The sequence below is a fragment of the Dipteris shenzhenensis genome, chromosome 28 (genome assembly GCF_047967505.1).
Source record: "Dipteris shenzhenensis isolate YYH24624 ecotype China chromosome 28, Dip_SZ_1.0, whole genome shotgun sequence".
Lineage (NCBI taxonomy): Eukaryota > Viridiplantae > Streptophyta > Polypodiopsida > Gleicheniales > Dipteridaceae > Dipteris > Dipteris shenzhenensis.
The window spans coordinates 12,016,579-12,039,844 of NC_141623.1; the positions used below are offsets into that span (position 1 = coordinate 12,016,579).

The window sequence follows — 23,266 nt, forward strand, 5'->3', positions numbered from 1 at the left end:
TTACCCAAGTAAAGAAGATTATGCAAACCAAAAGAATGAGGTCATGTTTGTCAAGCTGACTATGCACGAGGCAGGTTGCAGGCACGGGAGGAGAATATACTTTGCAGGCCGACAGGCGGTTAAGGGTGGAAGATTTGCAGGGTAGGAGGTTAAAAGATTTGAAAGTGTATGGGGATAGCAAAATTTTCATCCCCCATGATTTCCCCCCTCCGACGATACATGTCAGCAAAATTGGATATACTAGTTACCCTCAAGCAAGTGCAATGTGGCACAAATTGCTTCAAAATACAAATAGGCCAAAGGGCACGCTATCGGCTTTGATGTTGTATATTATGAAATGCAATGACCTTTGACACGCTTATGAGCCATATAACAAGGAATTGCATGGAAAAAGAACCAATACAAATAGTGTTGGATTTATTAGAAGATCTTTGCACTTACACATCTTCAAATTCTTCCATTCTAGGGTGAATCTAGATACCAATATCACCAACTATCAATGTTTTAAGACCCCCATGCATTAGTCCCAACTAGTTTGGCTTCCATTTTTTCAATTGGTTTTGGTTTTCAACAAAACATGAAAAAGTTATGGAGTGTGCCCTCGAACGGGCATGCATAATTTTAGCAAAACATTGGAGGCCTCTTGAGGGCCCCTTAAACCACATCTAAGGTTCTCAATTAGGTGTGTCATTTGGTTGAGGAGAATCTCATGCAGTGTTTTGAACGATTACTTGGTTACATGTATCTGTAGAACATAATTTTGATGTTTTTGAATAAATTTCTATTAACGGTCTCATTCCAAATCTTGATTATCTTTGAAAACTGCTATATTAGCGGATAAAGGAAAGCTCAATGATGTCACTCATGAGGTTTGGGTAGCTTATTAGAGTTGTGATAATTTGTCACATATGGATGTACAACAATAAGATAGTCTTTATGGGTGTGAATGTGAATGTGATAGTGATGGATCTCACAAGAACCATGTAGTATTTTAGCACTACACACACTCAGTTTTGAGTGTTGGCCTCAGCTCTTGAGTAGCCCATGTTCTCCTAATAAGGAGATAGCAAGCCTTCCTTTTGGTACCTTTTCTTTTTGTTAATATTAATTTTCACTTTTTTCCCACACAAAAAAAGAGAAAAAAATACATAGGGTTAGTAAAAGATCTATGTATTTAATGTTTATGTTACGAAGTATGCGTCTATTATCATTCCCGTACTAGCTTCACCATTATGCATATAATGATACTTCAGGGATTGCGATGCCCTCGTCTGTGAGATGTCCTCACATTTCGTGGCTTCTGTAGAAATGTTTTGCTGGATGTATGCAGATAATGGTGTTTAAAGACGTGGCTACTCTAGCTAGTTTTATAACCGTGTTCTAGTTGTATTACTATTGATTTATTCTAAATATTGGATTCTTTCAAATGAACTAGGTCTAGTTTAAGCTTTGTGATTCTATTCTAATATTGAATGTAAGGTTCATCACTTAATGGGATATAGAAATCTAAAACACCCACACCGTCGTGCATGCATACACGCGTGTGCATGCGCACACATTTTTGTTGTTGATACATTGTGTTTATTATAAGGAAAAATTTACTTTCATAGCCCACCAAAGCAGTCAGAGCTATGACAAAAGACTAGGAACAGTGGGAAAACACCTCGAAGTACTGAAAGGAAAGCTCTCCTAGAACATGGAAATAAAAAAGAGAGCGAAAGATGGGAGAGAATAGAAATATGGAAAAGGAGGAACGAATGAAATTGGAGCTAATTCCAGGTGAAGTATATAGTCCATAGAGCCAAAATCACATCCAATCTAGAAAATCCACATGTATATGCAAACTTGACAATAATCTGGCAAAAAGCTAGAAGAGGCATCCAAATCAGTGGCAAGGGAAATGAAGCTAGACAAGCGACATAGGAAATCTCTAGAGTGTTGGCAAGACCCTAACACATAAGGCACTATCTCTTTTGTAGGGAGACATCTGCAATGAAGAGAAGGGGCAATATGCCTTCTTGTAAGAAGGGTCCCTACTACACACACACATGCACGCACACACACATTTCTTGAGGGGATCACTCAAGTGACACTAGACGAAGGCTTCATTTGCTGTCAAACTCTTCAACCTTGGGCATACTACAAAAGCCATCCTTTAGAATCGATAATGGACACTTACTTGAAAAATTGTGAAATATAGAGTACAGAAGCCGCCCTAAAATTTAGGCCTTAGTACGTGGGGGGATTATGATGCAAGCTTCGATTGAATCAATCATGGAGAAGCAACAATTTATGACAAGAGGAGCAAAGGATGTACTTAGAAATATACTTTCTCAAAATACTTGTATACAAGTCAAAAGGGGGATATGGGTAGTACTTTCACATACAATTGCCTTGGCATGCCACTCAAAGCTCAACTCTTGAAGGGATCATCAAATTCTTGCAAATGCAAGAATCCTTATGATGTAGAGTAATGATACAAGAGACAAAAATTCCACTCATGAAAAACTTTCAAAATGAACTGTTTGGTATGAAAATAAACCATTTGGAACAAAAACGATATTGTGAATGTCGGCCAATTGGTACATAACTTAATTGGTATGAAACCACCTTGTTAAGCTTAACTCTAACACATGAAAATGAACATAAGTGGGAAAGGACATTAACTATCTCATAAGAGAGGACCATGCATGCAACTTAAGCTACTTGTTCATGATTGATTTTTAAATTCTATTTCAGCCATGAAAAGCCCAAGCTTACTCATGATTTATACTTTCTTGGCAATTCTCCTCTAACAACTCTTCAAAGCCAATGCCTGAGAAGGGTGGACTGAGTGCCATCGAGAGCGTCTGCTCACCTAGATCTCCAAATGCTCCTTTGGACTAGTCGCAAAAGCTAGAAAAACACAAGTCAAAGAAGTTTGATGACAAGAAAATCAAATGCAATTTTGTAGTATACTATAGTGCAAGGGTTTAAATCAAATGCTTTGTTTTTAGTAAACATAAGGTCAAGAAGGATGTCATTTCCAATATTCTTGTACAATCATATTGTGGTCGAATTTGAGCTTGGTGACCAAGCACAAATTGAGGCCAATGATTTCCCCCACATATTTCAAATTGTAGTCACATGTACAAAATGGTAAAACATCCCTTATTATACAAGATGCATCTATTTAGCAGCCCACCCTTGGGACAAGAAAGCAAAAAAAGAGTACCACGATGGTACTACAAAACCACTCCGTATAATGCACAACTTCTTTGGGGACCACCAATCATGCATTGATGAGCATTAAGCCTTGCACTTGTCAAGATGCACATGGTCATCCATCTTGGCGGAAAGCCATTGATTCAAGCGCAAGAGAAAAATGCCGCTTGAAATCCAATCAAACACCTTTGGCCCTACAAGGTTTAATGTCACTTAAATGGGATCGTGGGAAAGTATGAAGCATGCCTTGTCATCGAGGGGTGCACACAAGAAGAGAAGGGATTATGAGAAGAACTTTTGTATACTAGAATAGATGTTAACAATCAGTCACCACACTGTAAGGTTACTCGGTTTGTCGGATGTGTATTTTCTTGTAAGTAGGCTTTTATGCTCCATGTAGCTGCCATTTCTTTGGAAGGTAGCTCAACAAGAGTATAGAGATAGAAGGCACAAAGCGCGGGGGGTGTTGAACTTCATTCTAATATCACTCTGCGTATGTCTGAATTGAGAAAAAAGGTGCCTCCCCCTTCATAGTTGCCCTTGTCACTTCCCCTTCTATAAAACTATTCAAAGGTATCAAGTTTGGAATGTCACATGGTCAAACCCTGTAATTGGCTTGCATCTTCAGCACAAATGAGCATCAAAAGCAAACAAATGAAACAAACAACCAGAACCAATTGGTTTTGAGTGTGCCGTTTGAAATTCAACATTATATCAAAACAAAAACCACAATACATCTGGTGTATCGTCTAACATTGATTACAATAACCCGTATGTACACCAATATGATTTAGTCATGTACAATGCTGCTCCTTTTCCAGAGGTTAGTCCAAGTTCTTGTAGTCAACAAGACTGCACCTTTCTAAGAAGCGGTATGTCTTCATTGACCAAAATGAATTGCAAGATATTCAAAATTAAGCTGAAATTAGTCCACCTTTCTGTGGCTGCAGCCACAATTTTCTGTTCCAATCATCCACCATGGTAGAAAAGCTGAATCTGGTCCTGCTAAAGACACAATACCAAGATTTAGTATACTAATACCTTGGAAAATATCAAACCATACTAATTGAAAAATGTTGAGGTAAGAAAGAAAACTGAAAGAGAGACACAGAGGCATGAAGAAGACAACTGGAACCTATGAATCGTTCGAATACTTATCTATAAGCATTAAGAACTAATAGGGGATGACATAAAGATTATATTTGCCGTATCAGGAAGCATGGGAGCCACAGTGCAAAAAATGAACTTTAGTCACCTAATATTAAGGATGGATGAATTGCAGTTTCCATTATTTGGTTCAGATGATGTAACAATTCTCTATTACCGGCAGGAACATAATGGCTCACTTTAATTGCCCATATTTGTTTTCCTAGAGAAAGGAACGGGGCAGATTTAGAGAAGGGGGACAGAATAACAAAAAAGAGTTAGAGGACTGTGGAGAGGGAGAGAGAGGTAGGAAGTGGATGGAAGAAGGAAGCAGGAGGGAGCTCTAGATTAGATTAGAGAGGTCAAGGCCAAAATGTACCCACACCAGAGGGCTACCCTTCCCGTAAAACTTTCCCCTAGGAATTTCATGTTTTGGCTGTCACACAGGGGTGGTACTAGTTCAACACAGTGTTGTTGATCAGCCTGGCAAACGATGGGGGTGCTCCTGCACAATGCTTTCTGGCTGCTGGTAGCTCCAAGTGATACGCTACTTCCCCAACCTTGTGGATGATCGAGTCCAACCCATTTATCCCAAGACGTCTGCATGTCATGGCAGAAGTGCCTCAGGTATTCCTCCAACCACATTTCTTCACCCTTTCAAACTGGCCATCAGTCTCAGGATGGTATGTTGTACGGGGAGTGACTCTGCTGTAAACAATTCCTACCAAAGATGACCCATAAATTTCACGTCCCTGTTGCTGACAATATCCTGAGGAAATCTATGATGCTTGAACACATGATCAATGAGCTACGAGGAGCTTGAGGTGCTGAATTATTTACAATGGTCTCAATCGGTGGGCCTTCTTCAGGTGGTTTCACCTGTTTAGCACATGGGAGAGGCTCTAGCGTAGTTGACTACATCATGGGATCCCTTGCCTTCACATCTCGTATCACTGACTTCTCTGTTGCACCACCCTTTCCAGGGGCAGACCACACCTACCTCTTCTTTAGCATCTCTACCCCCCATCTCATGATACCACCTACATCACCGATCACTCACACTACCTACCATGACATACACTTTGACCACAGTCTCTCACCTAAGCATTCTACCCGCCTCTACACACTCATCAATCAGATACTACTCTTAGAGGACCATGCCATTCTAATCACTCGCTCACTTCACGAGGCTGCCCTTTACACCTTCCCCTACACAACCCGCTCCACACGCCCACCCCCTTGGATCTGTCTCCTGCAATAGCTGGTACAATGATGAGTACAAGGCTCTTCATCGTCTACACCAAGCATAGCCTTCCAAGCGAGCCAAAGATGATGTGTGAGTTATCGACAATTGGTATGTTGGAAGAAGTAGGTCTTTGTCCATCGAAACGAGTAGTAGTTAATAAACATTTTGTTTAGCAACAACTCCAAGGACTTTTGACGGAAATTCCTTGAGTGGCGATCCCCATCACCCCTCACAAACACCCAAATTTGGTACACCTACGCACACACACCATAGGACATTCCACACTAAGCCGCTCTCGACCTCTCCTCACTCTCCTCGTCCTACTTCATGCACTCTTTCCACCAAGGGGGTTGTCAAGGACGCAGTATTGAAGCTTCATAAAGGCCGAGTGAAGGATCATGAGGGGTTCTGCACTGAGGTCATTGCATACGGGATTGACATCCTAGCCCCGATCTTAGCAAAGCTCTTCAATGAGGCAGTCTGTCTTGGCTTTCCACACACCTAGACTCTTTAACACCATCGCACCCATTCACAAGGCATGAGATTCCATGAGCCCGAAAAAGTACAAGACCATCATGATAGGACATGTCATGTCTAAGATATATGCATCAGCACTTGATATCGAGGTCAGTCAATTTGCAAAAATGCAGAGACTCAAAGCAGAGGGGCAACCCGGCTTTTGACGTGACCATGGGACCATGGATCACATATTCACTCAAGAGTGTCATTAAGGAGGCGAGGCCACACAGACAGAGGGTATATTGTTGTTTTATGGATTTTCGCAAAGCCTTTGGTACAGTACCGAGGACCCCCCTTCTTAAGACAATTACAAGAGCTGGGTTATGACCAAAAGATCATATGCGTTGTTATGCACTCTATGGGAGGGTTTCAGGTAGAGTCCAGAGAGGAGCTGGATGGACAGAGGTGATCATGAGCATTATCGAGGTCAAACAAGGGTGCCTCTCTCACCAACCTTATTTGGCCTCTACATAGGCAAGCTCGAGACATTTATGGACATTAGGGGGGGCTGGATGTTCTCTAGCTGGTTCCTTGATTCAGATCTTGTTGCATGTGAGTGACGTTGTGTTGTTATCCTCCTCTATAGAGAGGCTCCAGAGACACTTAGATGCATTACAATCATTATGTGAGTCACGTGATTTGAAGATCAATCTTGGTAAGACCAAGGTCATGATCTTCAATACATCTTGAGCAACTATGCGTTCAATTTTGATGGATCACCGGTTCAGATTGTTTCATCATACACCTATCTAGGGGTTCTCTTTTCTAGTCCTATTTTTAAGATGAGACCGGCAATGCAGGACTGTTTGAGCAAAGGAAATGCCTGATTAGCTAGGCTCAAGAGAAAATGCTTCCACTCACACTTTTGGACCCTCACACCAAGGCTCTCCTTTTCGACTCCTTGGTCCCACCAACAAGTATGTACGGTGTACGGTAGCCCTTGTTGGGAGCCGAATCTCTCTGATGCAAAGTGGGATCGGGTAGAGTGCCTCATGGTTCTCATCACATGATACGCACTAAACCCTCAGTTCCCCAACAGATCATTCAGGCTAAGGGGCTCCACATGGACAGATTAACCCCTTCCAGTACAACATTGATGCACCATTTCTCCCACTCAAGTATCATCAAGTCAACCAAGTCATACGCGAGAACCCTCTATAGCTACATGATGAGGGCTTTATTGATCCTCCAGAAATTTACCTCACACATCCATTGATCTCTATGGGGCAGTTTCAGGTACTACGGGGGTACCCAAGGAGAGGCACATATGTGCCTTGTGCGATCTACAAAAGATGAGCATTTCAGCTTCAGGTACCCGATGTACTATGAGATCCGAGGCCACTACTATTGTTGCTCTCCCACTTTCTCTCTTATTTAAATCGGAGATGCCTTGCTGTCTTCATCCATGAGGCAGTTAAGCATCGAGAGCACTTACTCAAATCATAGAGACAGGGTCGTGACACACAGGCAGACTTGTCTCAAAGCATGAGTACAAAGTTCTTCCAACCAGACCACCATTCCACAAGCCATCAGCAAGGTAGAGATCTAGAACCAACGACACGACACACCCGACAAAGGACGAACGCATAGATCATGCTTGGAGGCATCCCTTTAATGTTCAAGACTACGGCATGATCAACGGGGGTTACCGTGGCCCTTGCCAAACGTAAAGCTATCACCAAGAGGCCACGTTGGACCGTATCCATAGAGAGCCGCCAACGTTCTATCTCTGACCTTATACCATCAAAGTCCCACCAACCACTAGGTCCATCATGACTTCCCTTCTAAAGGCCTCCAATATCTATTAGATCATACTAGACTTGACATTGGATTTGATGTGATATGATGATGATGATGATAATGATGATGATGATGATGCAAAAGCACATACCTTGATTGCTCTCTCAGTAAAAAGGGTTATTATCCCTCATATCCGTTCATGCAAGGACTTAAAGCTTGAAGAGGGTGGTAATATGGATGCCAAAGATTTGAAAGAGCAACTGGCAAATATTGATGAGGTAGTCCCAGATTCTCAGCTTGTATCCATGCCTGATTCATACCAGGCCTTTGCTACTACTTTGTGGTTGGTTGCCATGAGCAATGCCAACCACTACACTTTTGACCAGCTGGTACCAAGCATCCGCAAAAACCTCATATCCATTTCAGCCATAGCTACTTGTGGATATCAGGTTCTTTTTTATGGTGTTAGGCGTGCAGTCTATGATGTTACACATGCCCCATGGTGTTGACTGGCACATTGCTTGAAGGACTTAATAGACTTGATGCATATGACAAATGCTTGGATGATGCTAGACTTGCAGATGCACATACTTATGCTGTTGATGCTTCTACCATGGTAGATATGGCATGAGAGGTTTGGACACCTCAACTTCGGAGCTTTGGTAAAGTGGCATAAAGAAGATATGGTTGTTGATCTTCCTAAGATGCATATGCCCTCAAAGCATGTCTATGAAGCATGTTTACTTGGAAAAATGCACCTTTTGCATTTCCCAAGGATGGGAGAGTTGGTGCACCCCGCAAGTTGTACTTGATTCACAGTGATGTTTATGGTGAGTTGCAGCTATTGGAGAATTTTACTATTTTGTTACTTTCATTGATGACTTTACCAGATACACTTTGATTTTTACTTTGCAATACAAATCTGAAGTTTTTGCATGTTTCATACATGTCACTGCCTTGGTAGAGAATGAAAGTGGGCTGAAAATTGCCAACATCAATACGGACAACGGGTGAATACATGTCAAAAGAATTTGCTGATTATTTGGCCTCATGTGGATACACTCAGAATCCCGTGGCTGAAAGGAAGAATAGATCAGTCATGAATGGCTGGGTGTATGCTCAAAGGGAAGCACTTGCCCTAATAAATTGTGGTTGGATGCTGTCAGGTGTGCAAATTATATTTTGAATAGATGCCCAACCAAGGCATTGAAAACCATCACACCTTATGAGGCTTGGACAGGCCATAAGCCCACGATTTCTCACATGAAGACTTTTGGTTGCTTGGCGTATGCACATGTGCCCTCACAGACACGGACCAAGTTGCATGACAAAGCTATCAAAATGCATTTTTATTGGGTACAACTCAGAAAGCACAAGGGCTACAAGCTCTACCATCCCGGCACAGGTAAAGTTTTTGTTAGTAGAGATGATGTTTTTGATGAGACATTATCCATGCCTTTGCTGGAGTGTCAGAAACAGCCCACAGTTGATGCATCGGATATTTTTGACAGCTTGATGCCTTTGTTTCTGTCAGACCTCCATGATGATGCTCCATCTGAGGTTCCTCCTCCTAATAGTCATGTACAGCCACTTGTGCAGTTTGAAAATCAGCAACATTTACAACCTGATATGCCTCCGATTGATCAAGATATTATGCACAGGGAGATTGACCAAGAGAGAGCTCAATTTCAGGAGCCCAAAAGACTTCCCGTTGATTGTTTACACTCTCAAAGACAGCAAACAAGATGCTCCTCTACCAGCCCGTACTAGAGCAGCTGTTAGAAAAGAAAATGCTAATTTGGTTGATTATGCATTGGTTGCTACATCATGCAATGAAGAGCCATTATGTCATAAGGATGCCTTTAAAATGATTGTTGGCCATGAAAGTGAATTGGATTCAAAACATCATAATGACACTTGGGAATTGTGTGATTTTCCTCCTGGCAAGAATGCCATTGGAAATAAGTGGGTATACAAGGTCAAACAGAAAGCTGATGGTTCAGTGGACCATTACAAAGCGCGTCTTGTTGCAAAGGGCTAAGCACAGCAACAAGGCATTGACTTTGAAGAAACTTTTTCCCCCACTTTCAGGATCACCACTATCAGCACTGTTATTGCCTTTGCTATCCATTTTCATTGGGAGGTACATCAGCTTGACATTAAGACAGCATTTCTTCATGGGCACTTGCAAGAGGACGTCTATGTTACCCAACCTCTTGGCTTTGAGGTTGAAGGTTCTGAACGGAAGGTGTGCCGGTTGAAAAAATCCCTTTATAGATTGAAACAGGCACCCCGGGCTTGGTATTCAAGAATACATATGCTCATTTACTGAATCTTGGTTTTTAGAACAGCCCTATAGAGGCTATCCTTTACATCCGCAAGAGTGGGAAAGAATTGCTGATTTTAGTACTCTATGTGGATGACATGCTTGTTACTGGGATAGATGCTCAGCAAATTGCAGCATTTAAGCTTGACTTGCAGAATTCATTTGCTACGTCAGATCTTGGTCCTTTGCATTATTATATGGGCATTCAATTTGCTAGCAGTGAGGGGGGTATTTTGATGTCACAATCCAAGTACATTGGACAGCTGTTGCAACGTTTTCAGTTTGAGGATTGCAAGCCAATATCCACACCATTAGAGACTAGTTTTCATTTCTCATCTGAGGATGACAGTGGTGCATGTGATATCACTCTCTATCAACAAGCAGTTGGTTGGTTGATTTATTTATGCCATACTAGGCCAGATCTTTAGTATGTTGTCTCACAGTTGAGCACATATATGCACATCCCCCCTACACACCAATAGTAGGCTGTGAAGCGTGTCTTCAGGTATCTCAAAGGCACTCAGCATTTGGGTCTTCTCTACAAGGCCAATTCGTCACTTGTACAGTTGCTACTTCCAGCTGTGAGGATTAGTACACACCAACTTTTACAGCTATAGTGGAGTCTGTTTGGCTTCGGAAGTTACTTGCAGATCTTCGTGTATGTCAAACAGCTGGTCTGTTTGAAGGGCATCTACTCAGCCCACTAAAACTCTTGGAGAGAAGCTTACTGTGTTTTGAAGGTGCCATGAGGAGGTGGGAGAACAGTTTGTAGTACCTGGGGTCCACATCTAGGCAGAATCTTATCTGCTAATAGGTGGCACACTGTGCACACCTTTGTAAAAGGTTTTGTCCATCTTTGGAGCAATACATATTTCCTGTGTCTAGATTCTGGGTAAGGTTTTAAAAATCTTCTGCTGCAGGAGTGTTGGCAGACACCAAGCAAGCAAATATCTGGTTTCTAACTGACTTAAGATGTGAATGAGCCTGACGGGGGTCACAACTATAGTCCCAATGCATTGGAGCGAGAGTGAGTGAGTGTGTGTGTGTGAGTGAGTGAGTGTGTGTGTGTGTGTGTGTGTGTGTGTGTGTGTGTGTGTGTTGAAGGGGGAGGGGGGGGGGGAAAGGTTTTGGCTCTGTGTGTGTGTGTGTGTGTGTGTGTGTGTGTGTGTGAGAGAGAGAGAGAGAGAAGGACAGGGGGAAGAGAGATTGAGATAGAAAGAGAAAGAAAGTTCATTAACATCTATGAAAGACCCAATGGTCTATGAGACTGAAAAAAAAAATCAGATACAATGAAAACTAAAGGATGGGGAGATGTCTATAGTCCTCATGTGGGTGTCCACCTCGGGTTGCGTCTGTTGAGTCATGCACTCTAGCTCTCTACTGTGTCTATTCCCTTGCTATCATTGCCTCAGGTAACTAGAGAAAAAGTATGTGATCGTCCTCTGACTAGGCTCTGACATCCACCCTATGCTCTCTCTCTCTCTCTCTCTCTCTCTCTCTCTCACACACACACACACACAGAGCCAAGGTAATGATCTTCAACACCTCCCGAGCAGCCATGCACAGAAAGCAGTTCATGTTGAATGGATTATAGCGGAGGTCGTCGCACCCTATACATACTTGGGGGTTCTTTTCTCTTGCCTGAATTTCATTATGGGACCAAGGATGCATGCCCAATTGAGCGAGGGACACTGCAATTGCTAAAACTCGAGCGGCAGTGCTTTCAATCTCATTTCCAGGATCCCCAGATCAGGCCTCCTCTCTCCGTGGTCCACCCAATGTGCATGATGGCAGCCCTTGGCTGAGTTTGGGCCATCTCCACTACACAACATTCTAGGTTAGCAAGTACCTCTACCGAGTCAGAGATTATGGCTAAAGTACCTCAGGCCAAAGTAGGTTACCAAGGCCGGCCCTACCTTCATCCATGACTTTAGCAGCTGAGGATGAGCAGAGGTGTTGGTACGCACGTCTATGCAGATGGTTTGAGAGTCTGGCTCCATACCTTTCAGTATAGCATTGAGGCCCCTTCTGTTCCACTCACGTACCACAAAGTCATCCACGTTATTCTGAAACCCTCTTGGTCGGTGTTAGCAGATTCCCTTAGTCAAACATAACCTGTTACAGTTGATAGCGAAACCAAGCTTAATAATTTTAGTTACTAGGAATAGCTTTCTTTTCTCAAATTTGTAGTGAATGCACCTTACAAAGTGGTATCAGAGCAGTAAACAGGCTGGGAGAGAAGGTTAAGTAAGTAGTACATGAATTGATCATGTCATGATTTCAAGAAGATAACCCCTAGAGGAAATTACATCGTACCATGTTGAGAGCTGCCTTAGAGACCCCGAGAAATGATAGGGGAGGGAATTCCGGTAGTGAAAATACTTTTGAGGGGATTGGAAATCAGGATAGCCAAGATTTGGAAACAATATACCTTTGTAAGACTAGAATCTATCCAATTGTACAAATTCAGATTTTTGTTGTTCTAAAGTCCTAATTTCTACAATGAGAAAACAAAGAGATTTGGAAAAGATGCTAAAGGGGTGTAAGTTCCTTGATTTTGACACAAAAATAAAAGTGATTTTGTAAAAACAGCTTGAAACTGATGAGAAACAAACGCCATAACGTAGCAAAATTTACAGAGGGCTACACAAAAATAAAAGTGGTTTTGTAGAAACAGTTTGAAACTGATGAGAAGCAAAAGCCATAACATAGCAAACTGATTTATCTAACCTTCATTTTGCTACGTTATGAATCCTCTCTAAATTTCACATACATAAGTTTGTTACCTTATGGTTTTTGCTTCTCATCAGTTTCAAGCTCTTCCTCATCGCTGTCATCTTCGTCCTCCTCATCTTCATCTTCATCCTCACGTTCCACCTCAAGTTCAATAAGTGTACCTGCAAAACATTCCCCAAGTGAATAGGAATAAGCACAAATTCTAGCTGGAATTGAAAACAAGAAAAACAGATCATGTTAAACTTAGTATGAAAATGAGAATATTTGTTTGTTTCAACATGATAAATATATATCCAAAAAAATCCAGGAACATGCCCAAACTCATTCTCTGAAAACACAATGAATAGTGCAGTTTCAATCTCATGACAAGCACAAGATTGAAACGTCTCCAAACATTTCAAGAAATTTGTCATTTTGGAAACACCTTGAAAATGGCCACGGCCATATGTGTCCATCAGTAGGCACTCATGTATGCAGAAGAAGCATCATACACGTGCGTATTGCACTCATGTATGCAGAAGAAGCATCATACACGTGCGTATTGACTCCACGCAAGTACAAGTTCTACAGGAAAGTTTTTATGACTGCATCCTCACCTCGTTTCACCTCACAAGTGGTATATTTCATACCGATGAAGGGCCAATACAACTAGCGCTTAAACTCATTTCCAAAGTGAGCAGTACAAGCTTAACACACAATCTCTACAGGCTTTAGTTTTACCAATGATTTGGACTATATCAGCAGCACTTCAAATTCATGAAGTACAATATTAGTAAAGAATGAAAGAATAATATATACCTGGATGAATCCAGGAACATTCCCAAACTCATCCTCTAAAAACACAACATAGTGCAATTTCAATCTCATGATAGTCACTCATAAGGTTGAAACCCATAAACTCCATCACGCATAGCAGAGACTAGCGACTATGACATCCCCACTAACGTCATCGGCGCCCAACAGTGGGTGTAGACCATAGTATAAAAATATGCTCTCACACATACAAATCCACACACCCACACATACTTGAGCATCCATTTATACAAAGTCTTCGTACTAAGTTTCTGTCAGCACTCCGCAGGTGAAGGGTAGACTCAACCATGACGAAGGCTAGCACTAAAGAAGAAGGCTAATCAAAAAGTAGTCTAAAAACTCTCCATTCAAGCTACAACTGCTTGTGAAGTCTAAACGATTTCATTTTAGTCTCTCCCAAACGAGCATCTAAGTCTAGCTGATAGGGCAATGTACCATTTAAGATAGAAAGAATTATTGCAATACCAGCAAGCCGAAACATGGACGAAAACTTTACAAGGTGAAATTTGTATGTCCACTAATACGGCAGAAGCATATACCTGGATGAATATAGGAACATTCCTAAACTCATGCTCTAAAAACACAACATAGTGCAGTTTCAATCTCATAATAGTCACTCATAAGATTGAAAACCATAAATTCCATCACGCAAAAGGGACTAGCTACTACGACATTCCCACTGACATAATCAGCGCCCAACAGTGGGTGTAGACCATAGTATAAAAATATGCTCTCACACATACAAATCCACACACTTGAGCATCCATTTATACAAAGTCTCTGTCGGCACTCCGGAGGTAAACGGCAGTCTCAGCCATGACGAAGGCTAGCACTAAAGGAGAAGGCTAATCACAAAGTAGTCTAAAAACTCTTCATTCAAGCTACAACTGCTTCTGAAGTCTAAATGATTTCAATTTAGTCTCTCCCAAACAAGCATCTAAATCTAGCTGATAGGGCAACACACCATTTAAGATAGAAAGAATTATCGCAATACTAGCAAGCCGCAACATGGACGAAAACTTCAAAAGGTGAAATTTGCATGTCCGCTAATACGGCAGAAACATATACCTGGATGAATACTAGAAGAATAAGCCCATTTATAGAACCAGATAGTACAATTGTGTCCTCACTTGTGCACATGGCTCTCCCCCTTCCCTAGTGCTCAGGCTGCCTGTTTTAGGCTGCCAAAAATCTCTCCTTTTATCCTTTTCTACTTTTTGTATGTTCCTCTCCAGTTCTCTTTTCTTATCTACTCTTCTATCTCTCCACATGTGTTTGCATTGAACATGACGATGGTTGACCTAACTCCTTGTTGGAAAGGTCACCTCCCCATCTGTAAGCCCTCAAATGAGGAGAGCATGGGGGAGGGAGACCGAGGGCAAGGTATGCCCAAAAAAGAAAGAAAGAAAGAAATTTTATTAGAGTCTTCGGAAGACCGATGGGTCCATGAGACTGGAAGAAAACCTGATACAAATCATAGTAAGGGTGGAGCTACTGAAACGAGAATCATCGCCCATGCTGAGGAGAGAAAGGGGACAGCCACTGTACGGATCAGTACGGGCAGCTGCAGGGCAGTGTATGGAGGGTGTGCAGGGTATGCCAGGGTCCGGACAAGGGCTGAACAGAGGCGGAACAGTAGCAGCATGGAGTCGCACTGTTGCAGCAGGTATTGGGCAGGTCTATGGCCTGCAAGCAGAGCTGGCAGGTGGCGGGGTAGGCAGTCCAAAGGGGCTGGGCCCTGCATGGAACAAAGGGCCAGCAAAGGGCCCTAAATAGGGCTGGATAGGCAGCCAACCAGCCAACCAACTGGTCGGTTGGTTAGGGCTGCTACAGACCAGCCAGTCGGCCCAATTAGGGCTGGCTGGTCGGTTGGTTCAAGGGGCCTTGAGCCCTATAAAAGGAGAGGCCCTGGGCCTCATTTCATATCCAGCAAGTCAGCAAACATAGGAGCAGCAGAAGCCTGATCTTTGGGCCTACATCCAGGAGGCAAAGCAGGGCCAGAGTTGCTGCAGACTGAGCTCACTTGGGGCTGAAGCCTAGGCTGCCTACTAGGACAGCAAGGTGCTGAGATCTTTGGACGGAAAGTCTACTTACGCTCGAGGTGGAGCACGCGGGCTCGAGTCTAGAGATAACTGGCAGATAGGAGAAGGACCTTGTGGTAAGATTAGAGGACCACACCATTGGTGGGACTCTGGATCTATATCTTTTGTATTGTGTCCATAGTTTTGGACGGAAATATATATTTTGGTGGTTTCTCTATCTGGCTGGTTCATTGTCTATTGATGAGTCTGCACATCTATTGTATGCACATATAAGTAAAGAAGTTTGTGATTCCACACCCCACACGCACACTGTGTGAGCTCCTAGGCATTACTATAAGTCTTCCGCTGTGCGTACCCTCTGTTGGGTAATTTCTAACATGGTATCAGAGCCCAAGTAAGAGGCTCACAGGCATGTACCTTGAGAAAATTAGTGAATCTTCTAAGTCATCTACAACGTACTCGTTCCACATAATAGGGCTGTCTGTCCTTCTCATCTTGAGTTTGAGAGAGAACTTGTAAGAGCGATGCTCTGATCTATGCCAAGCTCTGTGAACTCCTGCCAAGAGGGGAGTCTAATTGAGCACCTGTGAAAATCTACCACGTGCTTTAGAGCCAATCACCACCTCAATGGGGGGGAGTAGGTACTGTGAGTCGAGTCCTCCCAGAGCTCATTGCCTGAAGAGTCCTTAATGACCAATACCTAGCCAGGCTCTCCACTGAACATCGGCATCAATAAAGATGATAGTACTCCAAGCCATCATGGCTCGTGTTGTGTGTGCCATCGGATCCATAGTTCCGTAATGATCTCCTAAGCTAACCAATACATGAGCATGAGAAGCATGTTATCTAGATGAATCCAGGAACATGCCCCCTCCAAAAACCCAACATAGTGCAATTTCAATCTCATGATAGTCAATCATAAGGTTGAAAACCATAAACTCCATCACGCATAGCAGGGACTAGCTACTATGACATGAGCGTGAGAAGCACCCAAGATCTGATGTACAATGCCAAAGCTAAAATAAAACCTAGTTCACAAAAACATGTGGATACTCCGTCGTGCAAAACAGGCACACAACTATGACATCCACACTGATGTCATCAGCACTTAACATGCCCAAACTCATCCTGTAAAAGCGAAACAGATAGTGCAGTTCTAGCCTCATGAAAGTCATACGCACGTTTGAAAACCATCATGTATAGTAGAGACTAACTACTGTGACATCCCCCTCAATGCCATGAGCACCCAACTGGCAAACTATGAACTCTTTCGTGAGCGCTTGCTGCTTGCATCCAGCCATGTACTCAATACTTCTTAAAGAATACATGCTATGTCCTGTTTCTGTACTATCTCGGTTAAATGTAGCACCCACCAAGATCCAGATCTGCCATTTTGGCTTCAAGGTACAAACTAAACACCCCAATGTGCAAAGCGTGGAGTCATCCTATGACAATCAAGTTTAAAACTCGGGTCATCAGTGCCCATAAATCACATAAAACGTACCGGCTTTGGTACGACCATATAGTTCTGGGAAATCCGATGCTAGGTTTCAGTATTTCCAACAGAATTTGCAAAACTTAGAACTTGGTAGCTCTACTTATATGTTTGGTAAATGATAATGATTCTGCGAGAATATAGCATTCAAGTTTCCAAGCATATGATAAAATTACATAACCCTAATGAAAGCTCGCTATCATGTACGCTAATGAATACAAAATCTCTCTGTGCGCTAAAACCTTGTGACTGGACTACTACTCGGAAGAACTTTAACTTATAGAATAATATTAAAATCTCGCAACACATAAGTCTCGCGCTTCCAATTCATGTAAGATAGTCAAGGGCCTCTCCATCACCTTTCGCCGCTGAAGGTTTGAAGAGAGCATCCGGCGATCCGGCTCCACTGGAATTTGTCAAGGACAAAAGTTTATCTGTCAACTGTATTACAGACCATTCTGCAACTGTCGGAGCGGTACCTTGCGTCGACTTGAATGCGTTCACCCGTTCTTTGCGGACTGGCCTTGCAACCCTGATTCGCTCCGCAAGAACTTCCAGGTTCTTAATAGTCTCTTCGGTCGGTTGGATCCAAAACGAGCCATTGGGAAAAAAAGGAAGCCAAGATGGAACTGCTTTCCCAACCCTGTATTCCAAGAACGCTTCCTCGAGCTTTTTAGCAGCCGCAGGTTCAATCTTCCGTCCCAACAGTTCTTCCCAGAGGCTCTGAGAATGGCTAAGTCTCCGGAAAAGGTGCAAGGGGCGGTGCAAAGCTAGTGCATCAGCTTTTCGAGGGAGGAATCGGCAGAATGCTGCCATTCTCAAAACAAAGCCCCTCCTTGAGAGCGTCTGTGTCTCGTACCCCTCAATTGGATGCCTTCCCTGTACTGCAAGAACTAAACGGCATCAAAAGCCACTTTCTGTCTGTCTCTCTCTCTATCATACGCAAACACATATATGTACAAACACCGCTCTCGCGCTGGTGCAACGCAGATCACACCCAACAATCCTGCTTCTGTGCAAGGCCCGTGGCATCAAATCGAACGGCAACAAATCTGCTTTCTTCCTTGAATTGTCTCACAGCAGAGAGCCAACGAATCTACGTTCTTGTGTGTCAATTGCAAAACCAAACGCCAATCTCTGGTGTCATCATCTCATCTCATCTCGAATTCACGAATGAGGGAGAAGTTCATTTTTTTAATTTATACTTATACTTACAGGGACCCCAAAATAATCCCATAAGCAAAATTTGCAATCATGATGTGGCGTTTGTGTCGGCAATCTCATCACCAGCAGCTGGCTAGTAGTAGCTACCAATTGCCTGGCGCAGATGCTACCAACTACGTGGCTAGCAGTAGCTACCAACTACCTGGCCAGATGCTGAAATGTAGCCCCATAACATGTCGGGTTTTCCAGGCCGAAGTTTTGGTCTTTTGAAGACTTTAATAGACTTTCTTTCTTTCCACCCCACCAGGTACTGAAATCGGCCATTGGGGGCGAAGAGCCTCAGAGCACTGTCCATTGTTCATGAAGAAGCGCAAATTCTTCTGCACTACACCATCTGCATGCATTCAAGATTTATGCAAGCCTAAAGGTAGCTTGTATCCCCCAAAGTGGGAGTTTCTGGGCGCTAGGGCGTGCCCCTACCCACCCCCTAGATTGGGTTCTACCTTTGGCTAGTACTCACTAACAATGACATGATGGGTTGGCGATTCCATGCATGTGGCCTCATGAAATAATGAGGGACTAGGCCTTATTAAAATGAATGTGGCCTTAGAGTTCAATCTCAGTTGTCCGATCACGCCACTTTATTAGAAGGAATTTTCAATTAACTAAGTACAGGTGGTTAGGCATTCGCCCACCTGAGCTGAATGCCCGCGTTGGAATCCTTCAGGATTCGAGTTGCCCATGGAACATTATGGCTTGCGGCCTTCGAACCACTTTTTTTTTTTAAAGCAAACTGTCACCTTTAATTACCAAAAAAACCAACTAGAGACTGATGGTCATCTTACCAGGGCAAACTACCCATGATCCATGCCCAAAGGGCACAAGATGCTCTATACAAACATCAACCCAAAAACTCAGAACACACCCAGACAAACTCAGTAGACCCAAATGATCTGCCACCAAAGAGTCCTTCCTTTGGAGAGAAACCCCCAGATCTAACAAGCAAATCTTAAGATGGCCCAGCACAGCAAGTTCCCTACAACCTACCATCACACCTAGGCCAAACACCTGACTGTTACGAACACTCCAGATTACCATCAGAGCAATAGCATGTATGAATTGCCAACATGCTGCCAAGGTCGATGGCAACGTATCCCCCAGAACCTCTAGTTTCAAATTCGATCATAGGCCAAACCCGGCCATGAGGCCAACCTTCCTGATAGCCCCCACCCACCACTAGCCAGACCTGCCTGGAAACCTGGCAGGACCAAGTGAAATGCAGCACATCTTCAAGGGACTCCCACACAATGGATAGACCGGGCTGACGGTAGCCCACCTGGCCATCCACCCCCTCATTGGGAGCCATTTGTGCATAACCTTCCACATCAAAAAACTCACCTTCCCCACCTGACCACCCTTCCACAGCCCCAGAAACCTTCCTTTCCATCTTACTGATCTCCTCAGCCCTCACTTCTCATTCAACACAACATACAAGAACTGTCCTCCCATAATATTTCTGTAAGCCACCTTACTTGTTATCTTCCTCAACCGTGTGGTACCTAGACTCCACTAGTTAACCTTCCAAGCATTAGAAGTAACACAGTTAGCCACCATTCATCCAGTACATTAGAAAGTATCCCCTGCACCAAAGCAATCTCCCTACCAGAGAGATTGAAACGCTCCCCAATTACATAGACTGGCCACCAGCACCCCCTCCTGGGATCCTAGAGCTACTTCTAGGACCTAATTCCTTTCAAATGTCTTCTCCCAACTACACACTCATAATTTTCTCACAACTTGACAAGCTTATCCACATTAGATTCAACAATAAGAGCTACCATGTCATCGGCAAAAAATTACTTCCCAAATGTAAGTCTTATTCCTTTTATCTCTCCAGCATTCACCCTTTCCTTAATCATATGCATTAAAGGCATTGTATAGATAGCAAAAAATAAAGGGGCCAAACGATAGCCTTGCACTTCAAACCTATTGATCTATGCACTTCAAACCTACCCACAACTCCCCCATTCAAGCACAGAAAAGCAGAGCATTCCCAAAAAGGGTCCCAACCATTTTACTAAACCTTAAACTAAATCCTAGCTTATCTAGGACAACTAGTATATAATCCCACTTGACCCTATCATATGCTTGATCAAAATCAATCCTTCAAACCACTTACTGAGGACTTTCCACTTAAGAAATTTCTCCCTCGGCCCATATCCCTATACGTGAGGGTATTAACAACACAAGGAGGAAAGGATGTGAAAGTATGATTTACAAACATTTGAACTATACAGCATCGATTCTTCAAAATAGAGGACCTTTGGAAATGTCCACATCAATGGAGGGAAAAAGACCATTGAAATCTAGATTTTGGAACCTATAGATTCTCCTTATGTCCATGGATCGGTCCTTAAGAAGATAGGAGGGAACGTACCAATATAACGACAAATTCCATGAGATATACCAAGCTAGACATGCTTGAGTGAGAACTATTGCAATTTTGTCGACTAGTTGCTACATGAATTGGGCAAGTTGGTTGATAATGTTTGGTCCTAAAGTTTGGAAAAGTTGACATCTTTTATTAAGGGGAGGTCAACCCCCAAAAAAGACCTAAATTTGTATTGGCACGTTGTCCTTGGCCCATGATGCACGCATCAATATTACTTTCCTAGCAAGCTATTCCCTACATCCAAAAGACACTGGCTAACCAAAGGGTCTTTTTGACAAGGCACCCAACTAAGATCCCATAACCCCTATTTCATACTGGCCCAAGTAGAGCTTGTGTGCCAAACCTTATTAATTTGCTACTCCATTAGTGGTGACCTTGCACCATACTCTTCTAACTTTACCACTGCTATCCAACTTCCTCAATCCTGTCGGCCTATATTCAATCACTCCACTTTCGATAACTGTTTTGTTTCGGCCAATGTGTAGATTTTTTCACAGTGACCTTGAGCTATTTCTTCCCTATGCTAGTCTTCAATTTTTCATTCATAGTAGTGCATGGTATGCTTCTCTTTCCATCTCATCTCAATCTTCTCTACTCTTTTCAAAACACTTTGCACAATTTGGTAGCAATGCATGGCAGTAGGAGGGATACTATCATGGATGTAACCCTTGTAATAAGTACCAAAATGATAGAGGGTGCCAACTTTTGAAGTAACATAACCCAATTCTAATAATGATGATTGATAATGATGAATTTCCATGTCAACCACATTGCAAAATCGTATCAACACTCACCCAAAGATTATAACATAACTTTTGGCACCTTGTACTATCCAAGAGGTAAAAATAAGCTATACTCAAAAGAATAGGTGGTTAGAGAAGTTGTGAAGTTGGATACTAGACATGGTTGTTAAATATTAGCAAAAAGAAGAGATGACTTAGAGAACATGAAACGTCTACACAAAGGCCCAAGAAAAGCATGTAACTCATTAACATGGTAGGTATTTGGAATTAATTAAGGAGATTATGTAGAAAATTTCCTTATCAATCTTGTTCACAATTTTACACTCTTGCCCCTACCCATCCTATTACAAAGGAGCCAACTATTTGAATGGGCTAAACTTGCAGACATAGAAACTAACAACCCAAAACATGGAAGCTAGAAACAAAAGAAAGTCGACACATGTGTGCAAACAATTTAATAATTATAGTATTCCATGTGACAAAATAACACACCCTTTTGGTAGCTACTTGAGAGGACACGCATCTTACATGCCATACTTTTCCATAGTACAAAACTGAGTATCAAGGAACTTGAAAAATTGCAAGTCAAAGAGCCTTACATTGCACCTTGTGTGGAGGCCTCATTGAATGTGATGGGAGGAAAATTTGCTATAACCAAAGGATTTACACTAGTAGTATTGCTCTTGACCTATTGAAAGAGGAGAGTGAGCAGAAGAAGTTGAGTCCAATTTACAATTCAAATGGTGACTTAGCTGTTTTGCAAATCATACGTCATATGGAAATGAACGCTATGCATGCTAATGGAAAGACAAATGCACCACCTTCAATTAATTGATTCCCTTGAGAGAGAAATAGTGCGAGCTTGAGGCATCCTTTTGAGCAACAATAACATGCAGAGCAAGCGACTGCAGCAAAAAAAGGATAAACATAGAACTCAAAGATACTCGAACTGAGAGTAATGACAGAGTATCATGATCTCAGTTCATTTTTTGCTTTCACATTTGTAGTCTATCTAGTGAGAATGAGATCCTCTTCATCTCTAGTCCTCTTGCAAAAAGTTATAAAAGTAGATCAGAAGGTTGTCTGCCGCTCCTCTCCAACTCCACTTCCATCCCCTCTTTTGCTGCAATTTTGACCATAGCTGAAAGCGCTATTCTAATTATCACATGGAGTCCCTCGACATCTGTGTCATGGCCTGCCTAGTTGGAGGCTTGTGACCAATTTTTGATGGGTCTGGAAAGCCAGTGGACGATGCAACAAGAGACTCAGCAGCAACTTGCAGAGTCAAAATGAGGCCCTACGGACATAGAATGCCGTAGTTCAAAGTCAAGGGGAGCAGATGCATCAATTGAAATCCAGACTCCAGACTCTTGAAGAGTGGGTACAAGATGTAGAGTTGGTTGTAGAAAAACGCCTGCAATCTCCATGAAGAGAGTCTCCAGAGTAGTTGCAGAGCTGAAGGGCTGCAGATGCACTGGCACATTTTTTGGTAGCAGTTCCCGGAACGATTGTAGTAAATGTGGACCAAATGTTTCATCTATTGTCAACACTACAAGATGAGATGTAGAGAGAATGGGATGCCCAAATCTTATGCTGACAATGCGCTTTAGTCTCAGAGACATGCCGGAGCCTGACTCGTC

General features: G+C 42.7%; 1 protein-coding gene across 2 annotated transcripts; it reads right to left on the minus strand.

Annotated features, from left to right (window-relative positions):
* Positions 1-3,899: 3,899 nt before the first annotated feature.
* On the minus strand, positions 3,900-18,452 carry LOC147883175 (uncharacterized). 2 transcript variants are annotated; one of them, XM_087399845.1, is made up of 3 exons: positions 17,627-18,452; positions 12,968-13,078; positions 3,900-4,209 (listed from the first exon to the last, which is right to left on the minus strand). In XM_087399845.1, the coding sequence occupies exons 1-2, from the start codon at positions 18,081-18,083 to the stop codon at positions 12,969-12,971; spliced, it is 567 nt and encodes a 188-aa protein (XP_087255971.1). In that variant the 5' UTR covers positions 18,084-18,452; the 3' UTR covers positions 3,900-4,209; position 12,968. The 2 variants fall into 2 exon arrangements, with proteins under 2 accessions (XP_087255971.1, XP_087255970.1); XM_087399844.1 differs by having other exon boundaries at positions 3,900-4,206; positions 17,627-18,451.
* Positions 18,453-23,266: the final 4,814 nt, after the last annotated feature.

Bases quoted from the DNA above. Each gene is read 5' to 3' on its own strand.
- LOC147883175 (XM_087399845.1), bottom strand. From the start codon at position 18,083: ATGGCAGCATTCTGCCGATTCCTCCCTCGAAAAGCTGATGCACTAGCT. The intron at 13,079-17,626 runs GTGATGGAGAGG...AATGTTTTGCAG, and splicing joins CAAACCTTCAGCGGCGAAAG to GTACACTTATTGAACTTGAG.